The sequence below is a fragment of the Cyrtonyx montezumae genome, unplaced genomic scaffold (genome assembly GCF_038088225.1).
Source record: "Cyrtonyx montezumae isolate F1298 unplaced genomic scaffold, pur_monq_1.0 scaffold_3, whole genome shotgun sequence".
Classification (NCBI taxonomy): domain Eukaryota; kingdom Metazoa; phylum Chordata; class Aves; order Galliformes; family Odontophoridae; genus Cyrtonyx; species Cyrtonyx montezumae.
In genome coordinates, this window is record NW_027072034.1 from 62,500,169 (window position 1) to 62,517,655 (window position 17,487).

At 39.6% G+C, this 17,487-nt stretch overlaps 1 protein-coding gene across 2 annotated transcripts in view; it reads right to left on the reverse strand.

Annotated features, from left to right (window-relative positions):
• JAM2 (junctional adhesion molecule 2) overlaps positions 1-17,487 on the reverse strand; it is a 32,771-nt gene that overhangs the window by 1,851 nt on the left and 13,433 nt on the right. For both annotated transcript variants that reach the window (XM_065741828.1, XM_065741827.1), the window contains exons 2-8: positions 10,175-10,240; positions 6,377-6,490; positions 5,065-5,217; positions 3,221-3,426; positions 1,881-1,983; positions 762-869; positions 4-19 (exon numbers count right to left, since the gene is read on the reverse strand). In XM_065741828.1, the coding sequence (XP_065597900.1) occupies positions 4-19; positions 762-869; positions 1,881-1,983; positions 3,221-3,426; positions 5,065-5,217; positions 6,377-6,490; positions 10,175-10,240 (766 nt within the window). The remainder of the gene's footprint in view (positions 1-3; positions 20-761; positions 870-1,880; positions 1,984-3,220; positions 3,427-5,064; positions 5,218-6,376; positions 6,491-10,174; positions 10,241-17,487) is intronic.

Genomic DNA, 17,487 nt, shown 5'->3' on the forward strand with positions numbered 1-17,487 from the left:
TACTGGGAAGAGCTTTCCTCTGGGAAAAAAAGAAGAAAAAGCAGAATGAGCACAGGAGTAGTTTCCTTAAAATTCTTTGACATATTTACTCAAAGCTTCAGCTGCTAAGTGAAATTTCAGTGTAGTTTAAATTTGAACAGAAGAAGATCAGGTGGGTTTCAACAATTCAAATTGTAAGGAAGAGGGACGCTAACATCAGCTCTGTTACTTTCGGGAAGCCGTCTTTCCCAGACTGACATCTGCAAACCTTATCGCTGCGCCGAACTGTACAGGCGCTGATATACGTGCTATGGAGAGGTAGATCGCTTGGGCTCAAGGTTTTCCCAGGTGATCCTCAGTATTTCACCACGTGCACTTTCACCACGAACCAGAAGAGGGAGCAAGTTACTTAGTTCCCCTGCATCAAAACTCGGGCTCCAAAAAACCCTTTATAGATTACAAGCAACCTTGTACGTCTTGTTTTTGCAGCATATATCATTCCTATCCCCTCTCAAAACTGCAGCAGAAACTCTAGAAACCAGGGCCCTGCTTGCTGCTTTTCCTAGATTGCTGTCTGCTATCCTTCTGCAACTGTACAAACACCTCCATCTCATTCTTACAGTATCCTCTGCAGCATAAGTCTGAATAAAAATGCACAGAGAAGTTGCTCTTTAGCTATAGTACCACGGAGTTAACACGTGAGAAATACATGTTACAGTCAGCAGAAATATAGTTGTTTTGTGTTTTGTTTTTTAGCCAAAGAGTGATTTTACTGTACTTACTTGTAAAATACCCTTTTTTTTGAGCATAAAACACTCCAAGGCCACATAGTGCCATTACCAGAGCCACAATTACTACAGCAGCAATGATACCGCTTACATTAAGGTCATCTGTAATTATAAAAGATAAATACAACATTTAAAGTTTTAAAAACATTTGAAGGATGGATTTTTTTCCCCCCTAATTACTACAGGTACCTTTCGTATTTATGAATGGACTTTGGTCTAAGCTTTATAAATTAGTACCTACCACACAAATGTGGATAAATTGTCCCAAAAGGATTACTATATCACAGCCACGTTAACAGGAGTGCTTGATACACTTCAAATCCTTCCTCTGAGTCAAAAAGTAAGGAAAGAATTAGAGTGGTCAAGAGACACAAACTCCTTGTTCTATCTATGCACTGTAAGTACTATTCAGGCTGTACATCTTCTAAAGATTCAAGGTATATTTCCTTAGTCTATTTAAACAACTGTTAGCCTACAACAGCTGATGATTTGTCACATCTGTCATGAAGAACTCTTTTGCCAGGTTATTTAAAATTAGATTTTTTTAAAATTATGTTTAAATAGCAAGGCTTTTAAAATTCAACATACTGAATGTAAAATAAGAAAAAAAAATTACACAATTCTATGATTCTATGATTCACTTGGGTGAATATTTCCACTATTACAGTTTTGCAGTACAAGCAGTAAAGGAAAGGCAGCAGGATCATTGGTGTGGACTAACAACAGTAGACTGGTACATTATGCTGTACAGCATCCATAATAGCATTCTGAAGCATTAAGGTTCTCAGATGGACACTGGTCCTGTCACATTCAGTGATGAGCAACATTAAAGGCTGGATACTACAATAATTTTAATACATCCAACTAACTGCTTTTCTATAAACTACAGTGAGACAACACACACACAAAGAAGAGAAAAAAAAGGAATGCTTTAAGCAGCCTCCCTAACTCCATATAAAGTGCCCTAACATATGAATATTATTCCTCCCCCGTAATACCATAATCAAATAAAAGGCTGTAATTAAATCTGGTCTTAGTTTCTCAACTGTATCACACAATGAAATCAGTTCAGATGCAAGACTGTTTTCTGTCCCTCTTTATTCTGACACATACCAACTTGCATTCGCTTCATGGAGCATTTCTGAGGTAATCCGATCCCATTTGAGGCTACACAGAAATACTCTCCAGTGTCGTTCTTTGAAACAGTGTTAAATATCTGTTAAGACAGAGTCCAAAACCATTGTCAGAATGGGAAAACAAAAAGCAATTTACTGCAGTATAGAAATTTTGAGACGTTGACACATTTATTTCCCAGAGAATCTGAAGAAAAGTGAGAACTTGTGCTCTCCTGTTCACGTTGATCCTGCTCCCATCCATATCCCTTCAGCTACTTGAACACGGGTCTTTTAGAAAAGCATTTTTACTAGATGGAGCATACACGAAGCATTGTACAAAGGATTTCCCAAGGAATTTTTTTGCTTTCCTCCAGAAATGTCACCTCCTCCATTATTCTAATGGAGAAATGCTGAACTGGATTACTTATGAAATATTTCTGATGTAATAACTACAGTGAGAAAGCAAAAAATAGATGCTGACCTCAGATCAGTTTCTGTGTTCCTCTATACTTATTTTTATAATCAGATTCGTTAGATGTTCTCCCTTTAATGTATCCTATACATCAGAACTATGACTTTAAAGAAGAGATTAATGTTTTTGAGCAGTTTGCAGTGTGCCAGAATATCTACAGCACCTCTGAATGATAAGGCACATTTTGGTTTCCAAATGTGATCATTTACAAGAGTAGAGTGTTCCTAAAATGACTCTTCTTCTATAAATAAATAAAGAAATAAAGATCTCAGCTTACAACACATGGTAAGTAGTATGTGATTTTCTCCTTTTCACAAGGACCAGCTCTAATGCTTGGTGGGGGAAAAGGGGCTGAGAAAAAAAGATGGCCAGCTCTCACATGGAACGTAGCAGGAAACACACTTACCACTACTCACTCCCATTGACTATACAGGTACAGCACTGGGGCCTTTAAATGACACTGGACTGCAGAGGTTCTGTACTGCCATTGGTGCTGCATCCCACTGAAGGATGTGAAGTTGCTGTTTTACATTTTAAGGCAGTAACAAATATAACTCCATCACATACTGAGAGATCGTTCTCACCTGGAGCTGGCTGGCTAACCAACAAGGTGAAATTTGTCATTTATTTGTTAGATTCTGCTCATTTATAATTGCTACAGCCTTATAAATCACCCAGTTTGCCTACTACACTCGACCTCTATGTTTTGTCATTGGTCTGAGGCAGAAACTGTACCCTATAAATTTGCTATCACATTTCAGCATGACATTGATCTCTGAGAAAGACCTTGTGCCTTGGAATATAGCCACTGTACAGAAATTTGGTTTTCTTCACGGCTGCTTATTACAGTTGGTTACTACACTTACCAGAGTGCCAGAGTTTTTATTCATGGTGTACGTTATGTTGGCTGTTCTAGCACTGCCTGTTCCCGTCTTTTCTAGTAACGCAACACCGTTCTTGTACCACTGATATTCAGATGGAGGAGACCCCTCAGCTTCCTTACAGCTCAGCTCCACTACTGTTCCCGTCATTGCAGAGCTTGGTACCACACATATTGGAGTGGTGGGAGGAACTGGAAAACAAAAATGTACTTGTTACACAGTCTTATCAGTATTTGCTATCTCACAACTGTTTGACTGTCACTGAGGAGGTGAACACCTGCCTACATGCTTAACAACTACGACATTAACAAACAGGGGCTCTGGAGATAGGGTGAATGGCAGATTTCTGCTACTGAAGAACACCGTGAGGTCTGTGAGCTGCCAAAAACACTAAAGGCAGAGGTTTGTTCCTGGGCTTCCTCACCACATGCTGTGTTCTTGCGTCTTCAGTCTAAACACAGTCATCCAAACTCTAGGTATCTTGTTCCACCCCATTTATTCTGTGGGGCCTCCTGCTCCCAGACACAGGAGGGATGTCTCAGGGAATGTGAAGTCCAGGAATTAATTTTTTTCCTCACTAGTATTTAAAAACAAAAGTGAGAAAGAGTAAAAAGATTTTGGTTTTGCTTCTACTGTTCTTTGGAACATAATTGTCAGAAAGAATGACCAAGACTAGCCACCATCACAGCCAATGTGTGAATCTCAGGTAGAAGATGAAAAGCAATTGACTACTGATTTCAGTTTAAATTAAAAAACAAAAACAAACAACAGCAACCACCCAAACCAGAAAAACAAAGAGGAATACAGGGCATATTAAAAACACAGGTGACATCTTAACAACTATTCATAATTTTTCCATGTCTGACCTTAAAATAGAAAGCAACAATTCTAAAAGCAAAACAAAACCCACACTGAACTTCCATAAACTTTAAAAACATTTTTTGCACAAGACACAAAATCACCCACCACTCTCTTTTGACTCCAAGATTTCAATTTTAAATGAAGAAGCTACACTAAAATCTGTTGAGAGAGTGGAAGAAAGAAGGAAAAGGTGATATTACCTCACTGTTGGAATTATACAGAAGTGTATGGATTTATTGTCATTTATGAAGAACTCTGAAACTTTATTTTTAATTTCAGAAGATCAATTAATTTTTTACTGAAAAAAAAGCAGGAACTTCTTTCCTACATATGAGGAAAAAAAAAGAAGTAAATTATCTACTTCTTCCATTCGTGGCACGGAAAGAGTAGGAGAAATAGTGGAAAAAGAATGGGCTCAAAATTCATTTTTTCATCCTTTCCCCAGCTGGGGAAAAAAAAAAAACAACAAGAAAAGTACCCATAAAGAATAATAAAAAACAACACACCTCCTATAAATAAAGTCCACAGATTGCTACCTGGCATTATGCAGGCACTGCAGCAATTTCTCCTTCCAAAAACAGGAGGAGACTGCTTTAGAATATTTGATAAGTGTTGACAGATGCTGACTTTCCAGTGTCAAACAGGATCAGATTCTCAGCCACTGAGTAACTTTAGTTTTAGTAGAAATTGACATTTCGTCATCATATTGATCAGCATACTTAGTGATAATTTTTGACAGTGAAAACACACATTCATATCAATAAAGAACTAAGTTATGTTACTATCTGATACAGGTATGCATTTCTTTGAATAATACTGTAGAACGTGAATGTAAGAAAGAACATGTGTTTATTATCCAACCCAAGAAAGACCCAAAATCCAATAGCCACCTGACAATCATACATGCAACACCCTTTGCCATCGTTCAATTTATTTACAGAAATCTAAGTACTAAAGTTGCTTTTTACCCAATACTGTGAGAGTAATAGTAGCCTCTCCCAGTCGTTGCCCCTCTTCACTCCTTGCACTGATTTCACAGCGGTAGGTCCCAGAATCCTTTCTAGTCACATTTCTAATACGGATTCCTGTATTCAGCATCTCTGCTCGGTCTTTAAGATCACCTTTAAGAGAGAATAGACAGAGTGGTTTCTGTTTATCACTTACAGAAAATATCTGTTTCTTACTGACTGGTTCCAAAATCCCACACAGTTTATGAACTATTGCTCATTTATGCAGTGCTAGATACCTATCACCAAAGGGCAATATGTAATCCCTCTCCCAAGACAGTAAGAACCTTCCACAAACTTCTCTATTCAAGTCCAGAAAAAAGTTACTCCAAAGTGTCACTTTCTAGTTGGAAGATAGAAGACGTTTTTATTCTGTGTCATGTGACTGAAAAATGAAGATTGTTTTCCACTTGGAGAGATGGCAATCACTGACTTCTCTTACAGAAATGATTCTGAGTGAGATTACAGCAAACTAATTTACATATTAACATAGCAAGAAAAAAAAAGATGAATTTAGCAAAGATATGACCATCAGTTTTCCTACAATGAGCTTTTCTTCATTCGATAGCTTGTTTTGAAATTAAACTTGCACAAACAGAACAATGAGTTCTAGTGTCTTTGTAACTGAAACATATGCGGGGAAAAAAAAAGTTCATCAACAAGACCAGTACATCTTACCAACTCTATAAACTAACAAAATTGCTGTGGCCTTATTTTACTTCTCAAGCTTTACTTGTCACATACAAAGTACCAAAGAACATTGCTTTCTTCAACAGATAAAGCAGAGGTAAATCTTCTAAACAAAGTATAAACAGAAATTCTACTTTTGAAAAAGATTACAAATAATTTAAAATGTACTGCTGAGTTTATATTTTATGTATATAAACATAGTTGCATTATTCATATCTAAGCCCCTAGCTCTACAGCAGGCTTCTGAGACCTCTTTGTTGGATAGGAGTGCAGAGCTTTCAACAGACTTATGCAAGTTCATGTTTGAATTGTAATTTCAGTTTTTAAAACCCTCAAGGAACACGCAATGTCAATTTTCTCTGTCTCTGGTGTTGTAATATTTAGCTTCTTTAAAAACATGACTAAACATTGAAAATTTTCTCAAAAGCTGTTTTTTTCTCCCTTGAGAAAGCATTCTTTTCCTCAAAAGGACAAAAGTCAAGAGCATCCTCTTTCATTATCATAACGTTTTGCCCGAGGAGAGTTGATATCTGTGCAAGAGAATGACATATTAAACCGTTAGTCTAAGCTTGTAGTACTATACCTGTAAATTTACCATCGTAGTAGACAAACGAAACTGCTTGGGACTGGATTTTCTTCCATTCTATTCTAAGACTCATCCCTTTTGAAAATTTGTGCTTGCAACTAAGAATAGCCTCTAGAGAAGGAAAACAAACAGACAAAAACAAACACAAAAGAACAAAGAGCAAAAGAGAAAGTTAGAACTTTCAGCATTGCGCGAGGTACACATTCAGGTTCTGTGACATTAATATTCCTCTTTAAAAGAGCCTGAGCAATCAGCAAGGGCCAGATCTATTTCAAATGATGCCATCAAACCTTCTCCAGATCTACACAAGTACAAAGAAGAGATAGAAACTAGTAATTTCCTCTTAATTCAATGGCCTTGGGATCAAACTTCAGATGTTGGATGAGCAGAGATTCCATACCACTATCCTCATTTTATGTTTTAATATTTTTGTCGGTGAACAAAACAGACTCTCATCCATTTATTATCTTTATTGACTCTGAATTCATTATTGGTAGCTTACCTGTAATAATACAAATGAAAAACACACTATTAAGATGGTTAGATATTCTAAATAACTTAAATATTTAGTTACAATTTCACATAGATTATTTTAAGGGTATATAGGAGATAAGCTTATGCTTCATTAAGATTGTCCAGTCAAGGGCCTTTCCAGTGCAATGGTAATAGTGATACTGGGGTAGCAACAACCTAAACCAAGCAAACTAGCAAGTAGGAAGCCCAGGGCTGGGCAGGGGAAGCAGGTAGGCTAAGGGCTGAGACAGTACTCAGGAGATGAATGAGCACGGATGTGTGCTTCTGGAACCTAGAGTGCTGTATGAGCACTTTCATCAGTGAACTCTACTCTCTAAAGGGGAAGAAAGAGGCTTAAGCTGTCTGCACTTTGCTTCAACTATATTACATGTGTGTGTGGCTGAAAGCAGTGTTTTTTCTTTGCTGGTTTGCACATGGAGCCTTGCTACTGACCAAATCTGCAAATGGGAAAGTAGCACCTGTATGCCTCAGTCCGGGACAAAGAACCCACAGGAATCCAGATATATCACGCTGGGCTACAGCAGCCATGCATTGGAAGTCTCCTACTTTTCCTGAGTGAAGAAGGTTTAAAAACCTGTTCACATATCTGCCTGTCTACTGAAGTTTCACGTTATAGATAGCAGGCATCTCCAGATATTTCACAGAAGCTGAGATCTCAAGAATTGCTGTTTCACTCTAGTTGCCATCACCGGGTAGGAAGCAGAACAAATTTGGTATTTCTTATGAGGAACAGATCAACTATTATTTTTCACTCCCTTGCAGCGTGGCATGGTCATATGCCACCTCTAATATGCAGCCTGCATCATAATTGTGGTCTCTGGTCAAGCCTATAGATATGATGGGGGAACTGAAGAGGGAGAGAAGGCATGACAGGCTGTAAAGGAGAGTTATCTGGACAAACTCAGCATTTCAGTAGTTTCATGTTTGTGGAACAGTATGCTGGAAAATAAATATATTTTCTTCCCTCCAGTAAATAACCCTTAAATATTAATACAAATTGACTGGATTCTCTCCTCTGATACCGTCTCCAACCGCACGTGTGACTGTCTCTGAATCTATTAATAAGTGAAATTTAGTATCTCTCAGGAACTTCTGTGAAAGAAACAAATACACTATTGATCTTGATTTCTCATCTTCCAATATAGGCCACAGTATCATGTATCAAAAGCCCTTGCAGTTTTGGCAATGCCTGCCAGGTTTACAGGGGGCAAACATCTACTGATAAAATGTGCAACCAATCTGCATTAACCAGCATCTTCCTTTCCAATCTCATCAAAAAAAGTTGCAGGGTATCAACAGATCTGTACATTCACCCTTTAGATTTGCACACATTTCCAACCCACTAGGTTTGTGTGTTTGTTGCCCTCTTTTTATGTTTTAATAAAGAAATATTTTTTAAAAGTAAGTTTGGTTACTTATATACATAATTATATTATATAATTCTATATGCTGCCCAAGACCATTCCCTCTTCAGTCAGTGCATTCCAGGCAAGCCAAAATGTTGGACACCCATGCTTAGAGTTTCATTTGCCAGATCTGTTCTGTGAAGAAACAAAAAGCTTCAAAGGGGTCAGGCTGGTAGCCCCAGGGATCTCTCATGGGGAAAAAAATGTCCAGACTTGAAAGAAAAAATGAGACAAGAGGGCATTATTTGCCAGAAACATGTTACACACGCACTGGCTGCTTCCAAAAACATGCCGTGCACTCAGGAAGCCCGAGGTTCCTGACTTCAGGTTGAGTGGCTGGGTGGAGGCTTCCTGAATCTTAAGATTTGCAGAAGTTTCCTTTCCATTCTGTTTTTGTATCCTTCTAACAAAGAAAAGCCATCATTCAAACTCAGTTTTCTTTTGGTACTGACCTTGTGACAGTTGGCTGGTCCCATGAGCTGGTCTATATTGGCTGAGCTGTCTGCATCAGCTGAAGTGTACTCAGCTTAACAAGTCACCTCTGTCTTGAAAGAGCTGCCCCCGTCTCATGTGCCACACTTTTTTTTCTTTCCAGAAAAGCCTTGTATTTATGCCCTCCCACTAATCTTATCCAGAAAAAAGGTACAAAAGGGAGCATAGGAATGCACACAGAACAACAGAGAAAACATAATAAAAGCCTTCATTACTTATAGTTCTCTTCTCCTCCTTTTCCCCCATACTAATGCAGACAGTTAGAGGAATTTTCCAGAAACAATCTACTTGGTTTTTATTAAGATAGACACACAGGAAGCTGTTCAACAGCAGAGGCTCTATCAGCCTGGTAAGAAGCCTAAGGGATCTTGGAGAGGTCTGAACAACAGTGACTTTGGATTTATATCTGGTCCAGGGTAATCATTTGATTAGCCCTCCTCTACAGTAATAGAAATTGGAAGGGAAAAGAGAAACATATTTCAGATCAGCTGCATTTAGATTAATAGCTAAGTCTCTCTGCTCATACTCTCCCTCAGTGCAAAAAAAGGGAAAGTTATGCTTATTTCTATGTTAAACTGATCTCTTACACGAATACCAAAATAACAAAGGACAAGCCATGCATATGGATAGAGAGCTGACAGCTTCAGAGACCATTCAAATATTTCATCACTACCTCATAGATGAATAAAGGCTCAGCAAAAAACCTTTCAATTTGAAATTCCCATCTCTCTGCATTCCAACCAAGTAGAATGAAACAACAGAAATCCGCATAAGCCACATACCTCACATACTTACACACTACTAGGATCTCTTTCTCATCTACCCAGCAAACATCAGGTTTTTCTTCCCTGCCTCCTTATATTTTGTAGCTGATGATCAGAAGTCATCATCCAGCCATGATAAGAGTCATGATAAAAGGTATGCAATTTTAGACAGCCAAGTTACTGGCATATTAAAAACAGCCAATAAGTTATAGCTACTGACAATAAAGAGAAAATAATGGTAAATCAGCTAACTCCTCACATCTCCGTTTAAGGTTAATGCCTTCCTTATCCATCATTTCACAGCACTTTACATGGAAGGAAACAAAACCAATGTTACAGAGTGGGCTATCAGGACTGAAAAACAAGTGACAAGAACCACAGAATAGATGAGGTTGAAAAGAAGCTCTAGAGAGCATTTAGTCCGACTCTGTAAGCAACTAAAAATGGGGACAAAACTAAGATTACAAGAGCAGCCAACAAAGAGAGTACTATCAAGATCACCCTTCCCCCCTCACAAGGAAAGAGGAAGACAATCTTAACTACACAGCTTCTGTCTGAATAGCTTGGATATATTTATTACATGTATGCACATACTATACCTTTAAACTCCTCTGCTTTTACGTTTTTGTTATCTGTTTCAATAGAAATTCCAGTTGCCTTATGACCTGCAAGAGGACAGAAAAAAAAACAAAAAACAGTTCAGCAATAAACACTTGTACTTTTCATTAGTGTTTCAGCAGTTTTTGAGACTTCCTTATACAGTACAGGTTGGATATTGTCCGCTAAGCACTTGACTAAGATTTAGAGCCTGTCTGGCCACGTGTATAGCCTTGAACAATTCATATTTTCCTATGACTTGCCATCTGTAAAACAAACAAACAAAAAAAACCACACGTAATATTTTTCTGTAACAATACCATGGTAATATTTACGCATGAGAAGTTCAATATAAACAGTAGGTGTTGCTTTATACTGGGGTAATGTTTCAGTCTGTTTTCAATTCAGGTGACTTGTATTTCCATTGTGTTTCTGTTACATAGCAGGCTTCTTTTCTGAATACCACATACTGTTTCTTCAGGAAAACATATGTGCAAAAAGTGGCAAAAAACTCAAGAAAGTACTCTAGTCTGCATTCCCTCATGATTCAGGGGTGTTCCTGCCCTGCAGGAACAACTAAATACATTTCTTTACACAGGTTTATGTTAATATATTTTTCAAAAGCATCTCAAGTTCCAGAGGGTTTAGACAAGTTTTCAAGATGGTATGGACACTCATCTTACACTTGATTTCCTACGTCCACATCAGCCACTGAACAATTGCTACGGAGGGTATGAAGAAGTGAGTACAACTCCTCATCACTAATATTTAGAAATATGGCTAATTCACAATAGGAGTGTAATCCTATTTTGGGTGATAGAAAGCAGTCCAGCTTGACCTACTACTTGCCTCTCAGACACACAGAACTTCTTTGTTCAAAAATTAATTTCCCTTCCCTCATTAGGCATATCTGGGACACCCACCATTGTTCTGAAGACATGAACACATCAAGAGTCATTTGCTTCTTATTATTTTCTTCTGGTCGTTCATTATTTCTGTTAAAGTGCGTTCACCATTTATCATTTCACTGAGTCTATCTGGCTTTCAGCCATGAGTGCTCACAGCTCTGCGTTAGGATGCCATACTCTTTACACAAAGATACCATCAACGAGTCATCTCTTGGTTTTCTTCTCAAGATCATTCCTTGTTGTTCAAGCCTGGCACTACACACTGCATGCTCCATCTGAAATGCTCCTGTGGCCCCTTCTACACAACTTTCTAACACTTCTCCAATTTCCTTTAAAAATACAGATTGTGGCATATGAGTATCCTTAACCATTGTGGCTGTGAGTGATAGAGCAGTTACAACAGCTATTTGTGTCTGCACCACTACAGCACAGGTTCAGCTGTCCATTTCCAGTATCCTGTCAAGGTGGGTTGACCTTGGCTTGCTGTCTGTCACCCCCCAGCCACTGTCACTACACCTCTTCAACGGGACAAGGGAGGAAAATAAGATGAAAATGCTTTTAGGCAGAGATTGTGGGGGGGGGGGGTTTGCTCATCAGTTAGCATCACAGGCAAAACAGACTTGACTAGGGAAAACTAATTTAATCTATTGACTGAGTGGTGCAAAGAGGATAAAGGATGAAGGCTTCTGTCAGTTATAATGGCTTCTCTCTGACAGCCCTTCCTCTGCACACTTTTGCTCAGCTCCAGTGCAGGCCTTTCCCACGGGCTGCAGCTTACTTCAGGGAACATCCAACTCATCCCAACATGGGCTCTCAAGGGCTGCAGTGGCAACTCTGCTCAGGCAACTGCAGCCCCTCTTTCTCTCTTCTGTGCATCTGCAGGGCTGTTCCTGACCCGGCTCCCATCACCTCCCCCCTCATATCTCCCCACCATGTGGTACATGCTCTCCCTTCCCCAAGCTGTTCCTGAGCTGCCCCAGGGTGGCTGCTGGTCCCGGCTATGAGTCTAGAACAGTTCAGCCCAGGCCTTGCCTCACACAGCAGACCCACAGCCTCCTAACTGCACCTCAACACCCGTACCCCAGGACACCTCCACTACTTCTCAGTGCTGCTGCTTTCTAGGAATCTCTCTGTCCCTCTCTCCACATCCAAACGTATGTCCAACTTTTCTTGTTTCTCAAAGGATACAGCTTTGTGAACCCAGCAATATAAAGTGAATTTTCACATCTGCAGATTAACAAAAGACCCAAATTTGTGTACAACTATCCTGTTCTCAGTATGTCTTAAACACCCTTGTGGCACCCCAGAATAGTTATGGCAGAAGTTTATATTATGAAAGTAAATGCAAAGCAAAGATGACAGTTCAAGTAACACCATTTATGGTCCCTCAGATTACAGAAATAGTGAAAATATTTCCATTACAAATCATGCTTGCAAATTTTTCCACTCCACCAAGAAAGGAAACTTCTTGTAGGGCTTTTAGAGAAGTAAAGCAGAACAAACTGCCAAAAGAGTCCTGAGGAGAGCATAAGAGGGAACCCCTCTTGTCCCCCAGCACCTCCCCAGGTAACAGCTGCCCCTGCACCTACACACAGCCTTTCTCTCTGATTTTACCTAAGCTTAGCCTAAAATAAAGGCTGGAATAATTCTCCTTTACATCTATTAAGCCCTATTTATTAAACTCTCTTCTTTAATACAGTGGTCATGAAGCTCACTGACCTGTTTTAAGTATTCATGATCCAGTGTACACAATAGGAAATAATATCTTATGACTTCTGGACCAAGATCGTGTTCTTATTTCTGTGGAAGTTACCATGAAATTACTCTGTGTACTTCATATTGGGAGCTTGCAATTGCACTAAGTCTGTATATTTCCTCCTGGATCAAGGGAATTACAGAATGCATAAGTTTGGTATGCAATGTAACAGGTACAAAATATTATGTGAGAAAAAGAAAAACAACTTAGCTCAACACAAAGCCCTCCTTGTCACACACAAACCACACACATATAGACTCCTCCTCAAGAAACACTTGAGTCTGAACAATAAGGTGGTGCAGTGGCAGCTGATGATCAAAACCTGATCAAGCAGGAGAGGTCTTTAAAGCTAGAGCACTTCTTCCTTAAAATGCCCTTTTAGAAAAGCTTCTGCCAATTATTCAGAGTCCAGTACTCAAACACTGGATTTTAATTCACCATATGAAGAGCACTAGAGAAAAGATGACAGATTACTGTACTACCAAGCTTTTTATTCTTCAGCTACTTTTATACACAGACTGTAAAACAAAAAACAAACAAAAACCAAACAAAACTGTACTCTTACTTGGAAGTAACTTAATTTGTTTGCAACTAGGCCCACAAAATGAAGTTTCCATTTAATCATCACGCAGCTGTAAACTGACAGTAGCTGGAGGAATCATCAAGGAAGAACGCATTAGTCAAACCAAATCAAAGGAAACTGTGGTGCCTGGAGGAAATTACACAAGAACAGAATCAAAACAAAGTAATAAGTACAAGAGAAAACGTAGACTAGCACTATTTGTTTTGCCAAGTTCTAAGTAGCAGGTGGCCAAGAACAAAGCTTAACAAAGAATACTGAAAGCTTAGGAAGTCCAGTGTCCCAAGAACAAAGAGATAACACAGACAGTTCTCTTACATTACTCCTCTACAGAGAACAGGAAGACAGCCATTATGTACCCAAATGACACCTTGTGTCTTGTCACGGACTCAACATTCACATGTCATTTAGTGCTTGTGTTGCTGTATTTTTTCAGAAGTGAAGAAGCCCATAGATAGCATAGTCCATAAGAGGAAGATAGAATATGCTTCCTAACTTCAGATAGAATTTATCACCTCAGAGGATGCTAACTCCCATTCTCCTTTAGTGAAGATGAGGTCACTACAACCAATAGGGTACCTATCATCTTATATATCATCAGGGTATAGTGCTGGCAGGCTAGGCAGTGTTAACCGCAGCGTGCCAGGGCTGAAGCCCACCACTCTCCCCAGACACATTGCTGTCATCAGATGAGTATTTAAACAGCTTTTGTCTTCCATCAATTTGCACGTTGAATGCTAGCCTTCAGTAAACGTGCTGGAAAAAGCTTGGCACTGTTAACAGACGGCAACTGCGGGAATCTTTACAGCGTTTGCCAGAGTCCTCAGCCAATTTGAGAAACCAGTGATTTATGAACCAAAACGTAGCTTGGACTGAGTACAAACAGCCCCATTAAGGAGATATAACAAACATGGCATTAAGAGTTCAAACTTTGGGCAAGGGCTAGAAGAAATTAACACACGTCATGGAAAAAAAGAAAAAGCTTGTGTCTTTCATTTATCTGGAATATTCTTGAACCCTAATATTAATAATAGAACAAGATTTACTCCAGGAAAGTCTTACAAAACAAAAAGCAACCAAAAACCAATACCAAAAAGGTATGTAGGGTAATGCATACCTTCAGCCACAGGAAACAAATAAGAGAGTAATCTCATTTGCAGGGGATGCTGTAGAGTCCATTCTATTTCAGATGCAGATGGTAAGTTTGTATTTTACTAAGCATGATGCCACTACGCAAAGCACAGCAACTCAAGGAATAATGCACACCTTGGAGCTTACAAACTAACGGACTATAAAACACAAAGAGAACTTACAGAGTTTCTGAGCCATCCCTTAAATTATGTGGTTGTGTCTGTCAGCAGCTTTTATAACGTTTAGGAAACTGCTGGACTTAACCACAGTAAGTTTTAGTCATTCAGGCACCAGAGCCGGTGGTAATACACACAGCTCCTGAGAGTATCTTAACACTGTGTGAAATATGTGCCAAGATTTTAAACACTCTTCTTGGCTAATTAGGACACAGTCCATACAGATGTTTTTAATCAGGAAAAAATCCTAGGGATCCCACGTCACGTACACGTGTTATCCATGCCTCAATGGCAAATGAGATATTTTTCTACTAGCTTGAAGAAACTGCTTTTAACTAAAGGTTTTAATACTTGAAAAATTATTAAGAAAAGCTGTTCCTCAGTAAGACCAGTGCTCGCCTCTGGCTTCTACGCAGAAGTTGTTTAGGGTGTATCTGTGCTGCTACAGTTTCAAGCTGAGGGAAAGACATGGCTACTTATTTTCAGTAAACAGTACTAGAAACAGTACCTTGATCTTGACTCTGGGGAATGATAGGGGTACAGAAAAAGCAGCAGCGTTTTAGATACTCAGAAGAGACAATGGCTAAAGGGGTTTGGGGAAAAAAAATAATAATCATAGGCAGAGTAACAGTCTAACTTCTATGCTTCAGCACAGCCTATGAACTCCTGCAAGAAGCATCTTTCCCACAGCAAGATCTATAATCTCAGGAAGAACCTCAGAAGGCACTTCAATTTGTGTACACAGATACCTGTTAGCTTTCCCTCATTCTCCTTGACCCCCTTTTTCCTACAAGCCCTCTCCTAATTCCTGTCAAAACTAGTTTGTCAAACCATCGGGGGGGGGGGGGGAGGGGGGAAATGGGGAGAGGAAAGGTAGCTAAATCCAACATTCGTTTTGGCTTCTCTTCTGGAAGAGAAGCTATTACAAATAATCTTACATACAAAAGTTGACCTTTACCCTGTTCCCCCAGAAACCCAAAAATATTCCCTCAAAGGCATTTTTCCCCCCTTACAGGCCAGGCTCAGAGCCACACACAATAGATCAGACCCCTCCTCTGTCTGCTCACCTGAGCAAAGCCATCCATTTGAAGCTTCTAACAAGTCCAGATGGTAAGGCAGTTAGAAATACAACATGCACACACATTACATGTCTTGCCAAGTTAGTCATCAGGCATTCTCTTCATTCTTTTTCATTAAAAGAGCTCAAATAAAAAGCAAAGACAGTGAAATTCTGAATGCATATATATATTTCTACAGATACCCAAGGAAGACATAGCAGTCAGACTTTATAGTACCCTACCCACAAAACTTCTATTACATCAAAGGAAGGTACACTTTATGCTGGTTTCTCAGAACATGACAGAGCAGTAGGCATTTTCAGAAGAAAACTTAGGTAAAAGTGACAGAGTTTAAGTGGTCAAGCAGCTCAACTTCAAAGTTTCTCTTGGATTTTATTACACATCCAGAGGTCTAAAAACAAGAACAAACCAACAAACAACAACCAAAAGCATAGGAAGTACTATTTTATTTAGATGTAGCATAAAAATAAAAATCGCAGCAATTCTTCACTTTCATTTGTTAGAGAAAGTATGTTTTTAATCAGAGTCAGCAACTCTGCCTTTGTGATGGAAATCATGTGAGAAGCAGCTCAGAGAACCATACCATATCCAGCTGGGAGCTGCTCCCTAGGGGACCAGAAGCTTTGTCAGTGAGACTAAGAGCAGGACTTCTACCTGTATTGAAAGCTCTTGTTGGATGGTCTGAAGAGCTCTCAATCTCACAGGGGTGAAAAAGCTCTTTTGTTGTATTGCCTCTATTACAGAGCAGACCAGAAAAGCAGCTCTCATTCACCATGCCAGCCTAGGGATGGTTTAATGCTCCGCTTTGTGTCTGTGCTGTTCAGTGCAAACTGAAAGGCCTGCACACCAGCTGATGTTGCTTTTACTTTCAAGATACTTTTTCACTTAACTTGAAGGTCAGGAATAACAAGAGTACATTTTTCAATTATCTTTAGTTAGCAGCAGGAGTCCTGAGAGTTTAGGATCACATCCATGATCACTTTGGAGCACAGCCCCAAGGACAGCGGGCTGGCAAGGCAAAACTGGAAGTGCTTGTAGAGGAGAAAGCAGGGAATAAAAACAAGTGGCATGGGACAAGAGAGGAAGGAATTATTTAGGTCAGCCTTTATGAAGAAACTGAACACCAAAATAAATGAATTCCAGAGAACACTGAATGGCCTCCAAACTGCTTTCAGGAGTCCCAACACAGATTTCTAGGCGACAAGGTGTGGGAAATTAGAACGTAAGCTTTCAGAGATACGTTATTAACCAATTAACTATCTGTGGCTCTCGTTCTCGCAGCAGCCCCACAGCTGCCTGCCTCCGAGGCCTGCTGCACACTCGGGTTGCCACAGCAACGCAGCGGCGGCTCAAGGCAGCCTGCAGGCTGCTGCCTATAGCAGCAGGCATCAGGATGCTGAGGGCTTGTGTCCTGTACCACTGTGTTTCAAAAGACCTTTAGAAAAGACACCCACACCCGCAGCCTCTTGGCTGCTGCTGTCCCACGCACCTCATGTAGTGTGCACAGCAGCAGCGAGCTGAAGAAACAGGTTTAACAATTCAGCAAAACACCTGTCTGTTCAAATATCTAGGGAAATTCTCATAGTGTGATTACCGAATTCACAGAACAAAGTCGAGTCCCCACTGCAAACTGGCATGTCCCCCTGAAGTCAATAGTATCGGGCTGATTCACATCAACTGTAAAA